At 67.4% G+C, this 12491-nt stretch overlaps 1 protein-coding gene across 1 annotated transcript; it reads right to left on the reverse strand.

Annotated features, from left to right (window-relative positions):
- Positions 1-2734: 2734 nt before the first annotated feature.
- MEX3D (mex-3 RNA binding family member D) lies at positions 2735-11457 on the reverse strand. Its single transcript, XM_032358338.1, has 3 exons — positions 10851-11457; positions 3555-4940; positions 2735-3443 (listed from the first exon to the last, which is right to left on the reverse strand). Exons 1-3 carry the CDS (start codon positions 11425-11427, stop codon positions 3406-3408), a joined length of 2001 nt encoding a protein of 666 aa, XP_032214229.1. The 5' UTR covers positions 11428-11457; the 3' UTR covers positions 2735-3405.
- Between the last annotated feature and the right edge of the window lie 1034 nt (positions 11458-12491).

Below are 12491 nucleotides of genomic sequence, written 5' to 3' on the forward strand. Positions count from 1 at the left end.
TCGGAAGTGCCGACTTATCCACACAGCCAACGTCCAATCCGCCCACCGTCCATCCTTCCGTGTGTCCGTCTGTCCGTCCGTCTGTCCACCATCCCTCCCTCCCTCCCTCCCCCCACTCACGCACCACCATCTACTCATCCAACCGCCCAGCACGTACTGAGCCTCCCAGGTTCAGGCCCGCCTGCTCCTCTCCCGTTCCGGCTCCTGGCCTCGGAGGCTTCTGTCTGAGCTGATCCCGCCTCGATGTGTTCGTGTGAGGGCAGAGATGGCAGCTGGGGACCGCTGCAGACCCACTGTAACGTCGGCCAGGCTTTGTCCTCAGCCGCAGGGGATTAAGCCCCCATTTTACAGATAAGAAAACTGAGGTCAGGGAGATAATGTGCGCAGGGGCAGGAAGTGGGATGTCTCTAGAGCTTCCGTGTTTCCCTACACGTGGTGGGCACAGGGTGACATGATTCCTGTCCCAGGGACGTGCCAGGGACACACGTGGTTATGCAGGTGACATATCATTCCCACACTGAGCCCACTTTGTGGATGGCTCAGTCTCACAGATGGGGAGACCCACAGGCTTATTCTTCATCGTCTCCCTGAAATCGGGTAAGACCCAGAAGAGAGGCCTTCTCAGAAGACACTGGACAAGGGTCACCTCGATATGCTGAGCCCTTGAACCAAGAGCGATGAGTGACAAGGGCAATGGAAGCTTGAGTCACACTTTAGCTTCCCTGAGTGTGTCTGTTGGTGCAGAAGCTGAATGCACAGCATGTTTGCTTTGCTTTGGCTGAGTACCCCTCACCCCAGGAAATGCTCCCCAGCTTTCCGGGCAGGAATATGGCCCCTGTAGGTGGTTTTGAGTTTGAGTTACTCCAGCTTACAGTGGCTTAAGCAAAGCAGGAGACTTTACTGGCACTCAGAACTGAGAGGTCAGGATGTGCTGCCTTCAGGCACAGCTGGATCCAGGGCATCAACCAGCGAGCTCAAGCATCCGCCTCTGGCCATCTCTCAGCTTTTCCCAAGGGCCGCAGTGACTCTGGCCTCCCAGTGATCAGCTTCACAGCCCCTCAGCAGGGAGCGAGCCCAGCCGTCAGACATCTCCGGACAGTTGTAGGACAGAATGTCCTCAGATCAGGCCCTCCCCCACTGCATCTTTCAAAAACCCCTCGTTGGGGCTCCAGCCCCCACCTCCTTTCCAAGGACTGACTCTCAACCCCCTGATGTCCTGTCTTTCTCTCCACCTCTCAGCCCTTCGAGGGGCTGCTTGCTTTCTCTGTGTCCAAATCGTCAGGGGGAGTGGTCTCCGCACTCTCGCCCCCCTCGGCCTCCACAGCCTCCTGCAGGATGGGGGCGGTGGTCTAACTTCACCCCGGCTCACCAGGTGCCACACCAGCCGTGTCCGACCGTCCCGCTGAAGTGTGGGCCAGACCCCAGGCTCCGTGTTCTGGTCCCCGTGGCTGCTGTAGCGCATTGCTGCGAAGTCGGCGGCTTCCAACAATAGGCATCTGTTCCCTCACTGTTGGCTTCCTCTGGGGGCTCTGGGAGAAGGCCCTCCCTGCCTCTCCCGGCTTCTGGGGGCTCCAGGCACCCCTGGGCTCGCCTCCATCTTCACACGGCTTCTATCTGAGCCTTGACCCCCCTCTGTATGTCCTTTCTAAGGACACTGGTCATTAGACGTCGGGCCCGCCCTCCTTTGGGGAAGCTCACCTCAAGGTCCTTCACTCTATCTGCAAAGACCCTTTTTGTGAATAAGGTCCATTCACGGGTTCCGGGCCCACGGTTCAACGGCCTCACCCACAATCCCCACCAGTGCTGGAACGTGGGGCGTCCCCGCTTCACAGATGGGGACACTCCGGTCAGAGTGGGTTGGAACCCCCGGGTGTGTGTGGCGCTTCAAGACTGACCCCAGGTCCTGCAGCCTCCAGGGGCTGACCCTCAGCTGGAGGGGCTGCTGGGGCCCTCATTCACTGGAGACGAGGCCCGTGGGGCGCCCTTCCTGTTGTCCCACTGACTTGTCTTCCTGAGCCCCTCGCCTCCTCTTGGAGGCCCTCCGGGTTGCGCCGCCATGCCTTCCCAGCTTCCCCAGCAGGCTGTTCTGCACACCCCTCTGCCGTGCCCACTCAGACCCCACTCAGCCAGCAGCCCCTAGGCCCCCGGGTTGTCCCTGGAGCAGTTCTGTGCCTCAGAGCCACCCTCCGCTCACTCTGCTGGCACCCACCGGCTGCAGTGGTTCAACCCACAATCCTATGGCCCTGAGTCTGGAGTCAGTCCCACCCCGAATTGTCCAGTGGCCCCACGGCCATGGTCCTCTGCTCCCAACCAGACCCAGTGAGCGAGGGATGGCACGTGTGGCCATCACTCAGATGTCCTTTGGGGACTGGGAGGTGTAGGAACTCATTCTGGGAGTGGGATTTCCAGACCTGGTTCCCATTCTGCACAACAGGACTGGGAGTCGCCGCCCCCCATCACAGAGCCCGGCACCCCCCCTCTCCACAGCGGCCACTACCGGCCCCGTGGCTGGCTCTCAGGAAAAGAGGGGCTGCACCTCCTCCCCCTTCAGGCCCAGGGCCCTCATCTGGAAGCAGGCACAGTGCTGGGCTTTCAGAAGAGCCTGGGTTTGGACATGGGGCATGTCCTGAGTCCAAATTCCTTTATCTACAAGGTTAGGGGACGAGGGGGCTGGCTCTGAGCACCCCGCATCCTCCGTTTCCCGAGCCCCCCCACCCCACACCACGCCAAGGGCTCACGTGTAGTAAAAAGACTTTATTAAGAAGGCTTTGAAGTCAAAAAATAAAACTCTTGATACAATTTTCTGAACCCTTAAGTCAGCTCAGCAAATATATAATCAGTAATTTAGCTGTGTAAGATTAAAGGTCCGTTACTTTATTTAAAATAAAATATATTTTTAGTTCTTAAAATTTATTCCATAAAGTACATATTTCCCTATAAATTCCCTACATATACACAGAGGTAAAAAGTAAAAGCTTAAAAAAACACAATTTAAAAAAATTTAAAAACTGACAACAGAAACCACAGAAGGAGATTAATAATTAAAAACACAAAGTTAGAAATTTCTGGTCGGGCCCCCGCCCCCCACCCCGCCCCCTCCAGCCTGTCCCACGCCGACACTCGGAAGGGCAGCCGTCAGCCCGCACAGGGAGTAAAAACGTGGCCCTTCTCCTCGAGGGGATTCGCAGAGGCTACGGCGGCCTCCGAAGCCGTCGAGTCAGAAACCCAGGTCCCAAAGACGGACAACCCAGAGTTGTAAAAACCGTATCTATCTATCTATCTATATATATACTTTTTACCCCTTAAAAAGATCACCCTGGCGGGCGGGGAGTCTTAAATAAAAAGTGCAAACAGACCTTTTCTCTCTGTTTTATTGTAACCTGTCGATTCAATACTGTTTATTTGTTAGGAACTGAGATGCCGCCGGGCAGCCGTCTCCACGCCTGGGACCGAGTTAAAGCTGGTCTGTGAAGGCTGGCCCCGCCGCGCCCGCCGCCCCCTCCGCGCCGCCCCCCGGGCCTGCGGCGGCCAGCCACACCGCTACGAAAAGATATGAATGGCCTGGGTGGCGGGCGTGCGGCAGGCCGGGCACTCGGGCTCGCTCTTGCCGCAGATGCGGACGGCGCAGTCCATGCAGAAGAGGTTGTGGCCGCAGGGGACCAGCGCGGCCATCACCTCGCCCTCGGCGCACACCACGCACTCCCGCGCCGAGGACGGGGCGGGCGCGGCAGGGGTCGGGGTCGGGGTCGGGGCGGCAGACGGTGCGGCCGCGGGGGCCTTGCGGCCGCCCTCGGGGACTCCGGAGTCCAGGGCGGGGCACGCGGAGGCCGAGGAGCCGCTGGGCAGCGAGGTGGCCGCGGGGAAGCCGGCGCCGACGCCGGAGAAGGACGACAGTGCGCCCTGCGCCGGCCGCCAGGCCAGGGCGCCCACCGGGTCGGGCGCGCCGCGGCGGGCCAGCGGGAGCTCCAGGGCCAGGCCGCCGGGCTCGGGCAGCGTGGGCGAGTGGCGCGGCGTGCCGGCCCCGCTGCTGCGCCGGGCGCCGGGGGCGGGGGGCGCGGGGGCCCCGTTGACGGCCGAGCAGCTGCTGAAGGCGGGCAGCGGCGCGGCCCGCTCGAAGGGCGCCCAGATGGTGGCGGCGGCGGGCACGGTCAGGTCCAGCGCCAGGAAGTCGAAGCCAAAGTCACAGTCCTCGGGGGCGGGCGGCCCCGATGGGGCCCCCGGGCCGTCCCCGCCAAAGGTGAAGCCCCCGTTGCCCGAGCCTCCGTAGGGGCTGGCGGGGCCCGCATCGGGCCCCGGCGGCCCCCCGCGGCCCCCCGCATAGAAGGCATCGGGGCCCCCGGAGGCGCCCAGGGCCCCGTCCCCGCGGAGGCCGGCTGCGGGCGCGGGGGGCCGGCGGCCGGGGTTGGGGGCCTTGGCCCAGAGGCCGGCGGCCGTCCCGAGCAGGTCCGGACAGACGTCGGTGCCGTTGGCGTGGAAGTCGCTGTCGGGGCCCGCGTCGGCGAAGGCGCCGGTGCGCAGCGTGATGTGCGTCTCTATCTCCTCGCGCGCGCGGTCCACGTTCTCGGGCATGCCCGTCACGGCGAACACCGGCTCCTTGTCGCGCCCGGGCGTCACGATGTACGTGTGCGTCCGCTGCTGGATGCGCTTGATCGTGGCGCCCTTGGGCCCCACCACCAGCCCCACCACGCGGTAGGGCACGCGCACCTGGATGGTGGTCTGTCCGGGCAGGTTGGGCGGCCCCTGCGCGGCGCCGGGCAGCCCGCCGGCCTTGCTGCGCGTGGCGCGGATCACGGAGAAGTGCTCGGCGGCGGACAGGATCTCCCGCTTGGCCATCTCCACGTCCTCCTTGCGGCCGGTCACGATAAACACCGGCTCCTCCCCGCGCACCGGAGTCTTGATGTACGTGTTTGTCTTGGCGCGCAGAGCCTTGATCTTGCAGCCTGGGGCGGTGGGGGTGGGGGAGACAGTGAGGACCCGGGGCCCCTCCCCAGGGCCCTCCCCACCCGTCTCCTCACACTCGCTCTTCCTTTCCCTTCCGCTCTCAGACCTGAAGGTGGTGGTGGGTTTGGCAAAAAGGCAAGAGACAACGAGGACCCCAGTGCGGACTGAGGAGTGTCTCCGCCGAGGGCGCCTGGGTGGCTCAGTGGGTTAAGTCTCTGCCTTTGGCTCAGGTCATGACCCCAGGGTCCTGGGATCGAGCCCGGCATCGGGCTCTCTGCTCAGCGGGGAGCCTGCTTCCTCCTCTCTGCCTGCCTCTCTGGCTACTTGTGATCTCTGTCAAATAAACAAAATCTTTAAAAAAAAAAAAAGAAAAAGAAAAGTGTCTCCCCCAAGTTCATGGCCCCTGGTACTTGTGGACAGGACCTCACCTGGCGAGGTCTTGCAGGTGTAATAGATTAACGCAAGGCTGTACTGGAATAGGGTCACCCTGAACCCAGCGACAAGTGTCCTTATGGGGGGGACACGGACACAGAGAAGATGGAGAATGCTGGCAGGACGGGGACAGAGGTCAGCACGAGGCAGCCACAAGCCTAGGGACACCAGGTCTGCCAGCTGCCACCAGAAGCTGGGAGAGCGAGACGGCCCGGGGGTGCCAGAGCCGCCGGAGGGCGCGTGGCCGCCGACACCCGGATTTGTGCCGCCGCCCCCAGAGCGCACAGAGCACTGGTTCCTGTCGTTTGCAGCCGCCCGCTGTGGCCGCTCGGTCGAGGACACAAAGCTCGCCCCGGACACTAGCTCCCTGGCCGACGGGCGGGACAGCCCAGGGTCAGACTGTGGAAGCCACCCAGGATTTTCTCCTGGCCTACGGACCCAGCTGCTGAGGGGACGCTCACGGACACGGCGCTGTGCTTCGTCACCGCTCGGACTGGGGGTCTGACCGCTGGGGGCGTACAGGGGGGTCTGCATGCGGGCTGGGGCGTCTCATACTCCCACCCCTGGGGCCTTCTGAGACATCTTGAGTCCCGGCCCACGAGTCTGGAGGACCCCCCTCCGGGCTCTGGGGCGCTGGCGGGACACAGGGACATTGTTGCAATACAGAGGCCGCACAGAGAGAACAGTGTTGCTAACTTTTCCCGGAGCAGAAGATACAAAGTTAGTGAGCCCAGCTCGGCCACTGGGCCTCAGGGAGCGCTGGGAGGCGAGAGCCGGCGTCTGGGGGTGGGGGGCAGCCTCACGCCGTGCCCGGAGACAGCAGCCCCATCCAGGGCTTTGAGCCAAAGCAGAGCCAAGTGAGCGGGTGAGCAACCTCCCAGGGAGGGTGGGCCGTGGGCGCGCTGCCTTCCGTCCCGTCTCCGGGGTCCTGAGCCACGGCCTGCCCCCGCCACCCGGGGTCCTCCCTCTCGCCAGCAACCCCCAAACCCACGCTGACCCGGAGCTGCCTCCACTTTGTGTTCGGGCCGTTCCCTCCCCACTTGGTAGCTGGGGGCGGGGGGCGGGGGCAGCTTTCCAACCCCACGCCAGTCCTTCCCTCTCCGGCTGCTCCCCAGCCCTGGGTGCCCCCCACGACCTTTCCCAGCTGCAACAGCGCCTGCACCCCTTCTCTGCATCAAGTCACAGCCCAGCGCCCCTTCCTCCAAGAAGCCACGCGGACCACACGAGGCCCTGCACACACTTCTCGGTTCCTCCTGTGTGGCTTCCCGAACTCCCCCAGGGCGGAGAGCCGGAAGGAAGGGTCTCGGCACTGGGATGACACCGGCCCCTCAAAGGGCTGTCCTGCACCTCCATTTCCTCCCCAGGAAGAGAAGGGCCCAGGCCCAGCACCCCAGGCAGATACCTGGCCTTCATGAGCCTTAAAGGTGGCTGGCGGGGGACCCTAGCCTCAGCCCAAGTGTCCACTCCCCACAGGTCCATGTGGGCGACAGGGAGGCAAGGCCTAGAGAGAGGGCAGGGGACGAAGCCAGGTGCGTGCGGGACCGCCTCCACGCAGAGAAGCAGCCTTTGTCCCCAGGCACACAAACTGGCCCCATCCTGTCCCTCCCAGAGGGTGGCCCTGACTGGAGCCCTCGGGGGCCCATAGGTCGCCAATTCACTGGCCACATTTTGGCTGTGGCGCCCATCGACCCAAGCCCCGGCCACACCACGAGCCTAAGAAGTGGCAGAGGGGGGACGGCCAGGTCCGAGAAACTGGGCAGTGAGAGCAGACCAGACCCACACCTGCCCTGGCCGGGACGAGCCGGAGGGGCGACAGTGGGCGAGCTCAGCGGCCAAGCCCCACAGGGACCCTGCAGCCACCACGGATTGCTGCGACAGGCTGGAAAGCGGACCCCTGGGCCTGGCCGCCAACACAAGCAGGTGTGCCTGGGAATGGGGGTGACTGCCCCCCATTCGGTCCACTCCCTCCTCACTGCGGCGGGGCCCTGCCTTCAAACAGGGCGCCTCGGGTCCCCACGTGGAGCCTGGTCCCATCACTCACGTGACCTCATCCTGGGGTCCTGACCCCCCTGCATGCTGGGTGTTGAGGAACTTGGGCGATCCAGGCACTGCTTGGGGGACCACACACGGGACCCACAGGCTACACTTATCAATGAAACCTCAAGGCCGTGAGGGGGAGCAGAAGGGCCCCCCCGGAAGGATGCGCGCCGGGGGAGGGCTCCCGGCCAAGGCAGACATCGGAAGGACAGGGCGGAGACAAACCCTCACGATGACCGGCGCCCCAAACCCAGTGGGCCGCTGGCCCCATCACAGCTGGGTGGGCCCGTGGGGGGAGCTGGAGCCCACGGGGCCTCCAGACGCAAGGAAGGTCTACGCTTGCCAACACAAGGGGCCAAGCTAGACGCACGGCAGCCCGCTGACACCCCTGTGCCGTCCCCAGCCTCCAGAAAGAGCACCCCAGACCCGCGGGAGGGGGGCCAGGCATGGGGGGGTCAGAGAGGGAAAGCCCCAAGTGCCACCGGCTTTCTCTAGCGGAGTGGGGCCAGTCCAAGCACGCCAGCCCCCACCTGACAGCAGCAGACTCAGAAGCATCGCGGGGACGGCCGGCCCGGGCCCCCCACGGGCATCTTTCCCGCACTCACTCCTGACCCCGCCCTCCGGGCAAGAGGCAGGGTGCTCAGGACCTGGCCCTGCCCCACAGGCACACACGCCCGCTGGGCGCACCTGGTCGGAGGCTCTCGGAAGACCCGGCCCAAAGTCACAGCCGGGGCAAGCGGGCACCAGCCTCCAGGTGACCGCTGCACTCTCTTCAGTCTCCGTCTTCCCTGTCTATAAAATGGGGCCGTTTCCCGCCGCGCCTCACCCCCTGGCCCAGAGCCTTGGAAGGGAGAAGATCCTCTCCTGGCCTCTGCTCCCTGCAGGGCACACAGAGCCGGAGCCACGGAGGCTCAAATCCCAGCCCCACGGGCCTCGCTCAGCCCGCATCGCTGCCTCCTGTGACCTCGAGCTGCGGAGGCTCTTCTTGGGGGGGGGGGTCTCTTGAGGCTCCGTGAGGAGGGGCAGGTTGAGGTTCCCGTGCAGGGCACCTTCCGGGCCACTCAGCCCCAGGGAGGAGAGAACTTGCAGGGGCTGCGACCACCTATCCCGTTCCCGGGGGCTGCAGGGACCCTTCTAGAATGGAAGAACCAGCTCGGAGAAGAGTGACTGAGCGTCCCGGAAAGGGGAGACCCCAGGTCTGGGTGACTCCGGCCTCCCCTCTAGGGGATGGAGTGGCTGTAGGCCCGGGCTGAGAGAGGAGGAGGGCCTTCTGGCCCAGTGACAGCCAGGACGGGGAGACGGGACGGGCTTCGTGTCCAAGAACCCACGAGAGGGAGACCGGACGGGTGACTGCAGGGAGGGAGGGGTCAGGACTGGGTCACGAAGACTCTTCCAGGCTGTGCTTGACACCTGGGCGGGAAAGATGGGAGCCACAGAGGGTCCCAGAGCTGGGAGAATCAAGGGCTGGCAAAGGGGCCAGCCACCGTGTCCTGGCACTGGTGCTCCCCTCCCCGGGACCCTGCACCCCACTCAGGGGGGGCCACTGTGCAGCAGCCCGGGGCTGGGATTAGGACCCTCTTACTGGAGGATCCTCCCAAAAACCCCCGAGGGAGATGCTGTCCCCCCATCACGGAGCGGAGAGCTCATCTGCCCAGGGACACAGAGCCAGCCCCGTCCGCTCCCCCCAGGGCCTGCCTTCCTCTCTGCCACCAGCAAGACCCCAGGCCAGCACCCAGTCATCGAGCACCAAAGCGCACACCTGGGAGGTCGGGTGGGGCCGATTCCCGGCTCCAGGCATAGGTGCGGAGGCCCCTGCGTGGCTCCTGCCTCCAACGGGGCAGACTCAGCCTCCCTGGAGGACCCTGGGGCGCACCAGAACACTCGTGTTCACAGGGAACACGCCCCCCCGCGCTCCCCTGGCTAGCAGATCGGCCTAGAGACTCCGGACAACAGCTCCCAGGCTGGGTTTCCACAGCCGTCCCCCGTCCTCGCCGGTGCCTGGACGGTCCGCATACAGCCCAGCGCAGGTGCGGGTGACCGGGGCAGGGAAGGGGCCGCGGCGGGCGGGGCGGTGGAGGGGAGCGGTCAGGCCTGCAGTCCTGCTGTGCTGGCTCGGGGGAGGCAGCTGACAGGGCTCTGAGGACCACCTGTCCCCTCCCCCGGTCCCAAGCCCTAGTTCCTTAACCCAGCACCACACCTGGTCCTCCTGGTGTCCAGATGGGGGGATGACACGTGATCGGTTGCACCTGCACCCAAAACCAGAGGACTCACTGGCCAAACCACCCCCTCCCACTTGGCACTCAGAGAGGGCAGTGTCCGGAGCCTCCCTACGGTCCTCTGCCCCCCGGTGTCAAGCGAGACAAGCCACCTTGCAATTCAATCCCCCCACACCTGTCTTTGGCTCCTGTTACCAAGCCCCCAAAGGCTAACCCCCAAAGGCCAGCCCCAGTGTCCTGGAGCTCCACCTCAAGCCCCGCCCAGACCCCACCCCAAGTTCTAGAACCTAGCCTAGAAGCAGGGAGTGGGGGACAGGGAGCTAGAGGCAGAAGGCAGGAGAAAGCTGGGGCTGGGGGCCAGTGACTAAAAGGGTGGGTGGGCCTGTGTCCAGCGGAGTACTGCCCACCACCCTCAGCCCGCCCGCCCCGCCACTCCAGCTCCAGGGCCAATGAGCAGCGGCCGGCCTGATGTCACCCTGCAAATCTCAGACTGGCTCTCTAACAAAGAGAACAATGGGGCGGCCACAGGGACTCTTGATAATGCTGCCGCCGGGACCCTCACACCCCGGGCCTGCTGCCCTGGGCCTGCCAGAGGGACGGCTAGGAGTCCGGACCTCCACACGGCATTCTCAGCTGGTCCTTAAGCAAAGCACGTCCCCTAATCCTCGAGCGAGGTGGGGATCCTCCCTCATCCTGTGCTCCCCCCACCCTCGGAAGGGCCCCCAGGCCGGCAAGTGGAGATGAGCAACCCTCTCTGCCAAACTTCTCTCTTGACCTGCCTGAGCACCCCCACCTACCCCGCCGCGGAGACACCCCCAAGCCCTAACGAGCCCCGCCCCGTGCCTGCTTCGGCTGTGGAGCGCCCACGGCCCAGCCGGGACCCCTGGTTCTTGGGATCCCGCTGCAAGCGGCCCAGGGCCTGGGCAGAGGCGCCGCACAGAGGGGCCTGACCCGGCCGGAGGCGCCCAGACAAAGGCAGCGGCGGGCCGGAGCGTGGAGGGGAGGAGCGCGGTCTGCGCCTAACTTTCTCGCGCGGCCCGCGGCAGGACAAAGGCGCACAGGCGGCCACTGAGGCCCGGGCCCACGCGGGGCGTGGCCAGGGTCTGGCGTCCGGCCGCGGGCAGGGCTGGGCAGGGCTGGGCAGGGCTGGGCTGCGGCGTCCCCCTTCCCAGGGCGCGCGGCGTGGGGACCCCGGGGGCGGCGCCCCAGACGGCGGCCACTCACCCTGGCGACCCACGATCTCGGCGACGTGCTCGGAGCTGGGCACGGGCACGCACTCGGTCATGTTCACGCTCTTCTTGCGGCTGCCGATCACGCTCATCTGCTCGGCCAGCAGCGTCGGGGGGCCCAGGGCCGCGGGGTGGGGCGCGAAGCCGGCGAACACGTCGGGCGGCGACTGCCGGGGCGGCGGCGGCGGGCTCACGTCGGGCTCCAGCAGCGCCAGCGAGCCCGGCGCCACGGCCTCGGCCACCGCGGGCGCGCCCGCCTCCGGCCCGTCGGGGGGCGCGGGCTCCGCCGCCGCCCCGCCGTCCGCGCCGCCCGCCGCCGCCGCCACCGCGCCGTCGCCGCCGCCCGCCCCCTCCTCGTCCGGGCCGCCCGCGCCCCCCAGCCCCAGCCCCGAGAGCTGGTCCAGCGCCAGGCGCAGCGCGGCGGCGGCGGCGGCCGCGTCGTCGGGCGCGGCCTCCTCCTCTGCGCCCTCGGGCAGGGGCGGCGGCGGCGGCGGCAGCGGCGGGGGCGGGGGCGGGGGGCGCGGGCTGGGGTCGCCGCCGCCGCCGTCGGGCTGGCCGGTGGAGCCGGGCATGGCGGCGCTAGCGCTCGGGCCCGCGCCCCCGCCTCTCGGCCGCCGGCCGCCCGCGCCGCCGCCGCCCGCGCCGCCGCGCTCCGCCTCTGAGAGCTGGGCCGCCGGCCGCCGGCATCCAGCGGCGGGGCGGGCGCGGCGGGGCGGGGCGGCGGCGCGGGGCTGCTCGGGCCGCGGGCGGCGGGGCGGCGGCGCGACTCTGCTTGCTCCTCGGCGGCGGGGGCTCGGCGGCGGCGGCGGCGGCGGCGGCGGCGGCGCGGACGCTGCTTCCCTCCCGCCCGCCCGCCGCCCTCCTCCGGCCGCCCCGCCCCGCCCCGTGACGCGCGCGCGGCCAACAATGGGGCGCAGGCAGGGCGCACGCGCGCGCGGGGCGGGGCGCGGTCACGTGGCGGGGCGCGGGGCGCGGGCGCGGCCGCAGGTAGGTGCCCGCGGGGCCCCCGGCGCGCCCCCCGCCCCAGCCTCAGCGCGCGACCCCTCCGGCGGCCCGAGCGCCCCCCTCCTCCGCGCGCGCGCCCGGCTCCCGGCGGGCTCCCCGGGGAGGAGGCGGCCAGAGCCGGAGCCTCCGCCACGTGGGCGGCGGTGCTCCCCGGCAGGGGCTGGTTTCCGGCGGCCGGAGGACCCTGCCGCTGCCGGGGCGCCCCCTGCCCTGCGTGTCCGGCGCCAGCGCCAGCCTCCCGGCGGCCCTCCCTCCAGCGGCCCGCGGTGGGGGAAGGAGCGCCCCGGCTTCTCCCTGGCCGGGCTCTCCCGGTCGCCGGGCTGGGAGCAGGCTGGCCCGCCGCCGGTGCGTCTGCCCGCAGCCTCTCGGCGGACCCCGGGCCTGTCTGGGGATCCCGGGGCGGAGGACACCAGCTCCCCAGGTGGGAGCGGGAGCGGCCTGCCCCTCCTGCCTGCCGGCGGCTCCCCCACGACCGTGGGTCCCCATCCCCTGCCCCGAGTAGCGCCCGAGTCACGGGTCGCATGTTCCCCACCCGCTCAGACTGGCCCTGGCGCCTTCTGCCTTCTTGCCTGTGCCTGGAACCCTTCCCCGCCCTATTCTGGACCCCCAAGTCAAACCCAGCCCAAATTCC

The sequence above is a fragment of the Mustela erminea genome, chromosome 1, assembly GCF_009829155.1.
Source record: "Mustela erminea isolate mMusErm1 chromosome 1, mMusErm1.Pri, whole genome shotgun sequence".
Lineage (NCBI taxonomy): Eukaryota > Metazoa > Chordata > Mammalia > Carnivora > Mustelidae > Mustela > Mustela erminea.